Source organism: Cherax quadricarinatus, chromosome 10 (genome assembly GCF_038502225.1).
Source record: "Cherax quadricarinatus isolate ZL_2023a chromosome 10, ASM3850222v1, whole genome shotgun sequence".
NCBI lineage: Eukaryota > Metazoa > Arthropoda > Malacostraca > Decapoda > Parastacidae > Cherax > Cherax quadricarinatus.
Genome location: NC_091301.1, coordinates 2462126 through 2474604, shown reverse-complemented (window position 1 = coordinate 2474604; position 12479 = coordinate 2462126). Strand labels below are relative to the sequence as shown.

The following is a 12479-nucleotide window of genomic DNA, read 5'->3' as shown; positions in this document are numbered from 1 at the left end:
CAGGTACCGTAAACGAATCCTAGCCACCACTGTTTCTAATCTTCTATTTCCACAAGTATGAGGAAAACTTCAGTCATGAAAAGCAAGACATGTAAATTACAGGTACATCAGATGATTGAGAAATACGTAATAGAAATTGGCATCATGCTACGATTGAGTTTTTTTTTTTTTAATTATGTTTAAAGACGTATCCTAGCTAGTCCTAATTACTTAAATAGCTGACCTTGATATATAGATGGTAAACATTACTCCAGCTTATAAAAGGCATATACAGGTATGAATCAGGCATGTGTCTAAATATATTTGATGAATAAGACACATGGGCAACACTTGGGTATTTTTATTGCCGAAACGTTTCGTCTGCGCAGCAGGCTTCTTCAGTCTCATACAGAGGCGACTTCTGTACTAGAGACAGTGGAAGAAATGGAGACATAGTTTTAAGGTGTTCATTAACCTAGCTATATAGAAAGTGCTTAATCCTTTAACCTCGACTGAATCAAGGTTAAGGGATTGAATACCACTGTAAAATTACCTCTCCGCCTCATTAGGTGTCTCCAATTTAAGTCACCTCTGTATTCAACTAAAGGAGCCTACTGTGTAGGCGAAACGTTTCGACTATAAACATACGCAAGTGCTACACATGTCTTATTCATCAACTTGTCGCTGTTATATACCATTAATATAATGACACCTGACACCGTGTGTGTTCATATACCATTGAGAATTGACCCAAGGGGAGTTCCCAAGGTGGCACCTGACAATAACATAATTAAGTGGTCTTGGTTTGACGGTCGATTTGTTATTACATCAAGACTACAACTGTGCGATATTACATCAAGACTAGTGATGTCTTATTGCATCATGTCAAGAACGTTAGATTACTAGATCAGGACCATAACTATGTGTTATTAAATAAAGACTACAGCGAAGGCCAGCAAGTTGCACAATCGATGAGAATACTGCCCTCTAGAAAATTATGCCTGAGACGAGGCTAACTTTGTTACTACTGCTGTGAATTATACTTACACTTTGCATTACATATATTTGAATGTTCAATAAATCAAGGAGTTTTCGAACAATTCTTCAGAAATATTCAAGTTATGTCGACTCCAGGTAGGTGTGTCCATCTATTTCATCCATCAAGTGACCTTGTCTACATGGGGAAGACAAGGCATCAACTTTCAACTTGGAGTGTGGAACGTGGGAGATCCATGACTATGGCCAGGAGAGGTTTACTTTGGTTCAACACCTTAAAACTCACGGACATACGATAGATTAGGACGAAGCCGAAATGCACAAAATGAAAGACACCAAGAGGAGATAAATAATCGTAGCTGCCATAATTGAAACAAACCCCGATTTTAACGCCTCGAAAGGGAGGCAGAAATCGCCATAAAGAGATACATTCCTGCTCCAGATTTGATTCCCACGACCTGACCACACATGGGTGACTAGCAGCTCGTCATTACATCTCGCTTAACCGGAAGTGTATGCTAGCTACTGTCTGGTGCTTAGCTACTTGGCTCACTGACTGAATTTAGAGGCCTCCCCTTTCTCTCAACATACAACTGACCTGTTAATATATAAACCAAGACTTCATTTGTATTGCTGAAGAGGATCTTGTACCAAGATCGGAATAATCTCTTTTTATACACTGTTTTCATGTGCGGTTTTCGGAGTCCGTTGACAGGTGTCCGCTACACTTTGATGTTTCATGACAGGAGTCAGTATGACCAACTTTGAAATTACAGGAAATAAACTCAGCCAAGCGTTACCAGCGAGATAACAGGCACCTTTATGATACTTTAGATTGGCGGACCATCGTAACGTGGCAGTAGCGAGGGGATAGTGGGTATATGCAGCAGTGCGACCATAAACGACAGTGGAAGGAGAGGGGAAGGGGAGGGGAGAGGAGGAGAGAGGAGAGGAGAGAGGAGAAGAGTAGAGAAGAGAAGAGAAGGGAGGGTCTGACAGAACCGTAGCCACCCAGAATGATGGAGAGTGAAAGTGTTGCTATGGAGCCTTGCCAAATGTGAGCCAGAGGATCAAGTACAAGTTAATAGGTGAGACTGAGAAGCAAATAGTAGGTGGAGAAAGTGTGGTGGTAGCAACATATGAGCAACACGTTCCAGCCATAAGAAATGTGAATTGTCTGAGCCTAGTGATAGAGGTGCCTGTGGCATCAACACATTTCCAGGAGATGACTTTTTGTATGACCTTGCAGTGCTGTGTGGCGGCAACATTGCTAAATTCAATAGCAGATATCGATAATACATTGATATCTGCTACTGAATTTAGCAGTGTGTGCTGGCTTGCCTGCTTTGGCTACAAGTACCTTCACCGAGGGCCAGATCACCCAGGCTGTGATGGATATGTGAACACGCGGGCCACCAGCAGCAACAGCCTGATTGACCAGGCAAGCGCCGGACATGCCAGGCCCATCGCCGGGCTCCATGAGTAGAAAAACTCTCGAAACTCATAAAAAGTATAAAGGTAAAGGTTGTGGAGTCTAGTGATTTTATAAACCGAGGCCCCAGGGCTTGTGGGTTTCTCAGGCTCTAAGAAATCCATATTGCGTATAAATTTCGGGTTCACTTCCTGCATAACTTCTATTTATTTTCTGAATATAGAAGCGAACGAATCACTGTATCTTAGCCACACAATCCAGCCCGCATAAGCCGTAGTCTACCATAGATCTACCCGCTGCTAATCCACCTTCACTTATCCTTAACAGTCTTTCCGGTACCCTGTAATAGTGCTGGCACCACGAATCCTATCACGAAGATCGGTGTCATAACTTTTTCCTGAAGAATAAATTAACACTGTCATCTCTCCTTCCTTGTCACTTCATCTTTACTAGTTACCTAAGGCTTCCTTTTTCCTCTTTTCTGAGGGACACGTCCGGCAAGGCACAGAATGTGACTTGAAAAAAAAAGATTAAGTTAATCGTGATTTATCCTAGTAAATCGGTCTAATTATACATTCATGTACATACGTTAAATATGTATTTTTTGTAATAAAGGTTAAGGCTGAGTATACACATCCCAGTGGCTGGCATCAGAAATCGAAATCCTACTGTACATTTCTCAGCGAAGCCAGAAACTACCAGCACACGTTTTCCTCCCAGTGCTTGTACATAGAGATGCACTTGTTGGTTCTAACGTACAGACACACACCTCTTGGTGCTTCTATAAGGAAAAGGGAGCAGAAGCACTGTACGAACCGTTAGCTAAAATCTAGAAGTCAACAGATGTAGAAAATAGAACATGTAGTCCCGGTATTTAATAAGAGGACAGACATGTAGCGATAAATCACAAGCCAGTGTTATTGATGCTGCAGGCTTCGAGACCTCGTCTAAATGTGAATTGTATTATGGCCGTGTTAACTGTCTTACATAAACTCACAAGTAAATGCTTTAACCACACCATAAAAGTGCTTGAAGTTTTTTTTTTCCTTGCATTGCCCGCGAGACATTCACTTCCTTGTTGACCTAAAGGTTCACCAAACTGTTGCTATTTGTGACCCGTACGTGTGCATGCAATGAACTCTGCTTCATACGTCACACTTTGAAGAAAGTTCTTATAATTTGAACTCCATGTTTATCTCGAAAGTTTGTTATACAAAAAATCGCTGGGAATGTTAGCATTAATTTCCTGTTAAATTTGCTCATATGTCTGTCTCGTAGTTAGGCTTTTGTATCAAGGGAAAACGTTTTCTGCTCTTTATTTAATGTGTTAACTTGGGTGGGTGGGTAGGATAGGTTAGGTTAGGTAAGATTCATCAGGAAACAGGACAAGTGTTTCCTGACGCGGGTCTTAGTCATATGATGACCGGCCACTGGAGCTTTTGGTCATCTGACCGAGCCCTTCCGTTAGCTTACTACTCCATTCCTTTAAAAAATAATACAAGTGTAACTCGACTACTCGTATATTAATCTATTAATAATCACTTGATCAGCTGAAGATTCATCCTAAGAAAAAATAGTGTAATATAGTGTATGCAATTTTTTTATATTTATTTTGTACAAAAACTAACGTTACTAAAATTTACATAATTTGGGAATTTGGGAACATTTCACAGCTTTTCCTTGGGGTAGTTGGCGAGATGCTCATGTGATTTAAATAATCATGATATATTGCCTGATCTTCCTGCTCTAAATCCATGTTAACTTGGGGGTGCACAGGTCATGCTTTACCATAAAATTAGTAATTTTTAACGTCTCATCAACCACTAAAAGATTATTTTGTTGTATAATGTTAGGGGTACTGACTGGTAGCTTTTTGCCAGGGCTCTCCTGCCTTATTTGTGCACGGGATTTCACCTAGATATCAGCTCGTCCTCCAAAATATGCGGAGTGTTCTGCCAAGTGTCGTTTCTTCATTGATAGAATATTGGTAATAACTTTAGCGTATTTATATTTCTTGTATGATCAAAATACATCGGTGGGAATTTTTCTCCTTTAATCAAACAATTATTGGTCGATTTGCTACTTATCTATAGTCTATTCCGGAGGTCATGGCTTCAGCGGTTCGGTCCCAAATAGGGCCTCCTGGTTGATCACAGTGTCTAGCACTCACCCTCTTTGGATTAGGGTCATGCACAGTATGTAGCATCACCGGAGCCACTACATATTTCCCCAGATAATCAGACACCGGAAATATAACTGTACTCAGGAAGACTGGGAGGCAGGTTGGAGGTAAATGAGTAGGCTTCATTCAGGTTTGCCTGTTTTTACAGACAGGATACCATAGATATTTTGCTTCTCTGTTACGTTTGAATTAAGCAAGTGATTATAATCTCACATTGGTGGTACGTTGTGAAGACTTTACCCAAGTTAACCCAACGAAACCTAAAGGTGGTAAAATATTTACAACAAAGTATAAACCAGGACGATGTTTCATCGTCCTGGGCCAGCTTTCATTGTCACTTTGTGAATTGTTCTAGTCAGAGTATTTTGGCTTCAGATTTTAGGTAGAAGCGACTCCATAGGCCTCGGTGTACCCATGTGTTTTAATCCCTTAATGCACTAATCAGGGACCTGTGTTTCCTGTTAAGGTTGGGATTATAAAACATATCTCAGGAGTTTCCAATCGCCTTAGTGTACGCATCGTAGTGATCGTACCATGTTTATAGTTTCCTATTTTCTTTAATGAACGAGAGTGAAACTTGACCTTGACAACAATTGTAAATCCGTAACAGTTTCGCTTCGTAAATATTTACTGGTGTGTAACTGGTTTGCTAGCAGGCGCGCACAGAATCAATCTGCTCCCAAGTCTTGCAGGTTACGTTGAGGGCCTTTATTTCCTGTAGGCCCCTTAAGGGAGGCTCCTTGATGCTGGTGAGGGGCTCTTGATCTAGGGAATTGGATTTGTGCTACGGTTTCCTGAATTGAACCTAATACCTCCCCCCCCCCGTGCGCTGTATAATCCTATGGATTTAGCGCTCCCCCATGAGTATAATAATATTTCCTGTAGGAAAATAGAGTGACTCGATAACCTGAATTATTAAACTGCCAGAGTTGAACCCTTGGTCATATCCGTTTTACATTTCGTCGCATTGCTGTAATATAAAAACTTGAATATCTTTCAAACAAGCTCAGATTGACCAAGTAGCAGCTCCAATGCATCCCCGTCTTCAGCATTTGTGTGTGTGTGTGTATTATATATATATATATATATATATATATATATATATATATATATATATATATATATATATATAGATATATATATATATATATGCAAGCTAAAGCTTGCACAAAAAGTGTAAATATAACAGCTTCACAATTGCACTAACACAGGTTTCACACCTCGTAAACACCCGCGCAGCACGGTTTAATTACACCCAACATTACCCAAACACAACGATTGCAGGCTGGTGACCACTGCATGCCAGAAATAGATGGTCATACAAGGGAGGGGGTGGTGCCTCGGTGATAGACAGCTGGGTAATGAAACCTGGAGGGTGCGCCTACTCTTACACCGGTGTTTGTGAAGGTTGAGCTACAGCTCTTGCACTCGGATTATTAATCTGATTGATCGGTGTGTTGCTCCGCCAACCCCATGTTTGTGCAGTATTTACATGAGTTCAAGTGTGGAATATGTCAAAGCTAATTTCTCTTTGAGCGTTTTCATCTCATTGCCCTAATGCTGAAATACTTCCTAATTATACCTTGGTGGCTCCTTGAAGGTTTTAGTTTCTATTTGCACCCTCTTCTCACTTTCTAGCCCATTTATTCTTTTATTATCCATTGTGTTAGTTGCTAGAGTATCATTTACATTGTGATTGTGCACACTAATAGGAACACCTAAGTCTTACTCGTTCAGTTTAATTTAGTTCTGTATTAGTTTATTGATATCGCGTGTTTTCATTTCCCAGCATTAGAACTTTATGGGACGAAAGGACACTAGTGCATATGCATTGGTTATATGCACTGGGTATGTTTCGGTCCTGGAACCTTGTTCACTCTAAATCAGTGGTCAAGGTTCCAGGACATTTGTGCCCTTTTATCCATACCGTCGGTATTGTTATACCTTGTGATGAATGGTTTGAAAAACCGACAAGTTGAAAATTGAGCCACTTACGCAACATATGGGAATCTTTATTCAGGAAACGTTTCGCCACACAGTGGCTTCATCAGTCCAATACAAAGTAGAAAGTAGGTCTTTGTTGTCCACATTAATTAAGCTGCATCCTCCACTTCACTCACCAGACAATCAGCATACACAAATCATCCTGAAATTTCCTGCTGCTTACCCTCAAAGGTTCATCTATCCTCTTATTTTTGTAATCAACGATGTCATGTCGATGACAAGCAATCTAATATAGTTTGGTGCGAGTATAGCATGTCTGACATGCTTTAAACAAATGATCGAGCCTATAGCGCCCCTTGGGGGCTTAACGATAATATATATATATATATATATATATATATATATATATATATATATATATATATATATATATATATTATACAGAGCAAGCCACATGGGGATGAAAATCTTTAGTTCAAGATCTTTCGCACTCTCGTCGTCAGGAGCTATGTAGTGTTGCAAGACAGCAACAGGTAGGAGGGGAAATTCTGAGACAAGGCAGAATGTCAGTGACAGCCCATATCACAGAGCGAGCGAGCCACCACCAGCACACACACCTTCCTCCTCGTCCCCCTCACACCCTTCCGGGGTAAGGGGAGGTGGAGGGACGTCAGAGGTTCACAGAAAGCAAGTTGCAGAATATTCTGTGAACCTTTGACGTCCCCTTGCCCCGGAAGGGTATGAAGGGACGGGGAGGAAGGTGTGTGCCGGTGGTGGCTCGCTCACTCTGTGATATGGGCTGCCAGTGACACCTGCCTTGTCTCAGAGAATTTCCCTCGTACCTGTTACTGTTTTGCAACATTGCATAGCTCCTGACGATGCACGGGAGTGCGAAAGATCTTGAGCTAAAGATTTTCATTCTCATGTGGCTTGGTCTACATTGTTAACATGATCTGTTTGCGATTGTTTTGCGCACGCGCATACACACACACACACACACACACACACACACACACACACACACACACACACACACACACACACACACACACACACACACACTCGACCCCTGCAACCTCAACTGAGTACACACACACACACACTCGACCCCTGCAACCTCAACTGAGTACACACACACACACACACACACACACACACACACACACACACACACACACACACACACACACACACACACTCTCTCTCTCTCTCTCTCTCTCTCTCTCTCTCTCTCTCTCTCTCTCTCTCTCGACCCCTGCAACCTCAACTAAGTGAGTACACACACACACACACACACACGAGAGCAGAATAACCCAGGAACAAGTGGAGGGACAAGCACACCCCCCCAGAAACACCTGCAGAAGGACCCCAGCCACGACACCCCCAAGGCAACTGAACAATCCAAACCAACCATCACACACCGATCCCTCTGTTCCCACCCCCCGCACCACAGTTACAGTATTAGAACAGAAGTTGAAGGTTTGGTACACAAATGCAGATGGATTAACGAATAAACATGAGGAATGGCAAGAAAGAATCAATGAGAAGTCCCCAGACATCATAGCAGTTACAGAGACAAAACTCAAGGGGGCAATAACAGATGCAATCTTCCCACCAGGATACCAGATCATGAGGAAAGATAGAAGGGGCAGAGGGGGAGGTGGGGTTGCTCTGCTAGTAAAAAACAGATGGAAATTCGAGAAAATGGAAGGCATAGATGAGATGGGAGAAAGAGACTACATAGTAGGTACACTTCAGTCTGGGGAACACAAGGTGGTCATTGCAGTGATGTATAATCCACCACAGAACTGCAGAAGGCCAAGAGAGGAATATGAAGAGAGCAACAGAGCAATGGTGGACACACTTGCTGAGGTGGCAAGAAGAGCTCACTCCAGCAGAGCAAAGTTGCTGGTTATGGGGGATTTCAACCACAGGGAGATTGAATGGGAAAACCTGGAGCCACATGGGGGTCCCGAAACATGCAGAGCCAAGATGATGGACGTGGTGCTGGAAAACCTCATGCACCAACATGTTAAGGACACTACCAGAGTGAGAGGGGAGGATGAACCAGCAAGATTTGACCTTGTGTTCACCCTGGGCAGTTCAGACATTGAGGACATCATGTATGAGAGTCCGCTAGGAGCTAGCGACCACGTGGTTCTGTGCTTTGAATATATAGTAGAGCTGCAAGTGGAGAGAATAACAGGAGTTGAATGGGAAAAGCCTAACTATAAAAGAGGGGACTACATAGGGTTGAGGAACTTCCTGCAGGAGGTCCCATGGGACAGAGAATTGTCAGGAAAGCCAGTAAATGAAATGATGGAATATGTAACAACAAAATGCAAGGAGGCAGTGGAAAGGTTTATTCCCAAGGGCAACAGAAACAACGGGAAGACCAGAACGAGCCCCTGGTTTACCCGACGGTGTAAGGAGGCAAAAACAAAGTGCAATAGAGAATGGAAAAAGTACAGAAGGCAGAGAACACACGAAAATAGGGAGATCAGTCGCAGAGCCAGGAACGAGTACGCACAGGTAAGGAGGGAGGCCCAGCGACAGTATGAAAATGACATAGCATCGAAAATCAAGACTGACCCGAAACTGTTGTATAGCCACATCAGGAGGAAGACAACAGTCAAAGACCAGGTGATCAGATTAAGGACAGAAGGGGGAGAACTCACAAGAAATGACCAGGAGGTATGTGAGGAGCTAAACAGGAGATTTAAGGAAGTTTTTATAGTAGAGACAGGGCTGTGGGAAGTCAGTATAGAAGGGAACATCAAGAGGGAATATACCACCAAGTGTTGGATGACATACGAACAACCGAGGAGGAGGTGAAGAAGCTGCTAAGTGACCTTGACACCTCAAAGGCGATGGGACCGGACAACATCTCCCCATGGGTCCTTAGAGAAGGAGCAGAGATGCTGTGCGTACCTTTAACCATAATCTTCAACACATCCCTTGAAACTGGGCAACTTCCTGAGAAATGGAAGACAGCAAATGTAGTCCCCATATTTAAGAAAGGAAACAGAAACGAGGCGCTAAACTACAGACCTGTGTGTCTGGCATGTATTGTGTGCAAAGTCATGGAGAAGATTATCAGGAGGAGAGTGGTCGAACACCTGAAACGGAACAAGATTATAAATGAAAACCAGCATGGGTTCATGGAAGGCAAATCTTGTATCACAAACCTCCTGGAATTTTATGACAAGGTAACAGAAGTAAGACACGAGAGAGAGGGGTGGGTTGATTGTGTTTTCCTAGACTGCAGGCTCCCCACAGTTCCCCACAAGAGATTAGTGCAGAAGCTGGAGGATCAGGCGCATGTAACAGGGAGGGCACTGCAGTGGATTAGGGAATACCTGACAGGGAGGCAGCAACGAGTCATGGTACGTGAAGAGGTATAACAGTGGGCGCCTGTGACGAGCGGGGTCCCACAGGGGTCAGTTCTAGGGCCAGTGCTATTTTTGATACATGCGAACGACATGATGGAAGGAATAGACTCTGAAGTGTCCCTATTCGCAGATGATGTGAAGTTGATGAGAAGAATTAAATCGGATGAGGATGAGGCAGGACTGCAAAGAGACCTGGACAGGCTGGACATGTGGTCCAGAAACTGGCTTCTCGAATTCAATCCTGCCAAATGCAAAGTCATGAAGATTGGGGAGGGGCAAAGAAGACCGCAGACAGAGTATATGTCATGTGGGTTTCTCGATAAAGTGGATGGGGTAAGAATACTCACGTAGGCTGGTAGTACGTATAATATAACGGAAAGTATGGGAAGGCACCAACAGCCGACCTGCCTCTCTCTGCTCCCTATCTTGACTGACCCATGAGTGCCTACGGGTGAGGGTGTTTGAAATCCTGCTATGGTCAGCAGCAATATGAATACAGTCAATGATTCGCACAGATGGTTGGTAGTGAGTCATCTACTGGTACACTGGTTACTGGTAACTGGTTACTAGGAACTGGTACTACTACCGAGAGCTCGGCGACGCTAACGTATGTCGTCCCGACATACAACTAATACAAACTAGAGACGGCAAGACTACAGACCTCACTCAGGGAGAAAGACCTCGGGGTGACCATAACACCGAGCACGTCACCGGAGGCACACATCAACCAAATAACTGCTGCAGCATATGGGCACCTGGCAAACCTGAGAATAGCGTTCCGATACCTAAATAAGGAATCGTTCAAGACACTGTACACTGTGTATGTTAGGCCCATACTGGAGTATGCAGCACCAGTCTGGAACCCACACCTGGTCAAGCACGTCAAGAAGTTAGAGAAAGTACAAAGGTTTGCAACAAGGCTAGTCCCAGAGCTCAGGGGAATGTCGTACGAGGAAAGGTTGAGGGAAATCGGACTGACGACACTGGAGGACAGAAGGGTCAGGGGAGACATGATAACGACATACAAGATACTGCGGGGAATAGATAAGGTGGACAGAGATAGGATGTTCCAGAGAGGGGACACAGGAACAAGGGGTCACAACTGGAAGCTGAAGACTCAGACGAGTCACAGGGACGTTAGGAAGTATTTCTTCAGTCATAGAGTCGTCAGGAAGTGGAATAGCCTAGCAAGTGAAGTAGTGGAGGCAGGAACCATACATAGTTTTAAGAAGAGGTATGATAAAGCTCAGGAAGCAGAGAGAGAGAGAGGACCTGGTAGCAATCAGTGAAGAGGCGGGGCCAGGAGCTGAGTCTCGACCCCTGCAACCACAATTAGGTGAGTACACACACACACACACACACACACTCGACCCCTGCAACCTCAACTAGGTGAGTACAACTAGGTGAGTACACACACACTCCCTCACCGACTTTCACACACACCTTATCTAAGTACTTCATGTAAATTATGAACAATAACTTAGATGGTTACTGAATCTGAGAGCAATAGAGAATCTCAGTATTTTCTGGTAAAAATTCACTGTTAGCAGCATAGTGCCACGAGGGGCAATCGTGTCACTCTCAAGAGCAAAGGTTATGAAGAGTATGTGACTGGGGGTGTGGAGTCTGGGTGTTTGTGGGGGTTGATGGGTGGGGAGGAACCCTACGAGGATTTTAAATAAATCCTGTTGTATGGCAGCAACACACTGACTGAGTAAAGCGCCTGTCTCATCTTCAAAACATGTAGTATGCGCACACGTGGAGCACCACGGTATTGTGTTGTGAATTGTTCTAGATGCTGTGTTGTGAATTGTTGTAGCCATGGTACTGTATGTGTTTTGAAGTGTTGCAGCCACCGTATTGTGTTATATATTACAACCTCTATCCTCTCTTCATATCCACAGGGACGGCCGCTTACGTGTTGGAGACGAGATCATCAATGTGAACGGCGTACGGCTACAAGGCGTCACCCTGGAGGAGGCCAGACACATCCTGCGTCACACTCCCTCCGAAGTGGATGTAGTAGTGTCGCGGGAGCCACACACCCAGGAGTGTGGCTACTCAGACCTCGACGAGGCCTCTGTCAACAGTGGACGCGTCGATTCGCGTGTGGAAACCCGGGTCGATTCCCGGGCAGACAGCACGCATGACGAGGAGGCACCCGTAGAGGTCCGTCAAGTTGCCCAGGCCTGTCAGACGACCTGTCATGAATGCCGCCATGAGGAAGATGATGAGGACGGCACCATAAATCTTCGGGACTTGGGACATCTCCTGGAGTCCAGCGAAGTGTCAGGTGAAGTGCGGTGTTGCCCTCGTGACTTGCCCTCAGATTTGATTTATTCGCGATACCTGGCAGACCTACCGAGTGACCAACACTGCTCCCGTGACCATGCCTGCGACTGTGACCTCCATGGGTGCTGGCCAGAGCCCCGGGGATGTAGGGAGACACGGGGGGACATCAGAAAGAGACGACGTCTAGACTCCCTCAGGGAAGGTGTAGTTACTGCCGTCATGGTTCGCACTGTCTCTGACTCTTCATCAGGTAATTTTTTCT

At 44.2% G+C, this 12479-nt stretch overlaps 1 protein-coding gene across 6 annotated transcripts in view; it reads left to right on the top strand.

Annotated features, from left to right (window-relative positions):
- The window catches only part of LOC128687876 (uncharacterized), a 323177-nt gene that overhangs the window by 291237 nt on the left and 19461 nt on the right, over positions 1-12479 (top strand). For all 6 annotated transcript variants that reach the window (XM_070083497.1, XM_070083496.1, XM_070083495.1 and 3 more), the window contains one exon: positions 11830-12467. In XM_070083497.1, coding sequence (XP_069939598.1) covers positions 11830-12467 — 638 coding nt within the window. The remainder of the gene's footprint in view (positions 1-11829; positions 12468-12479) is intronic.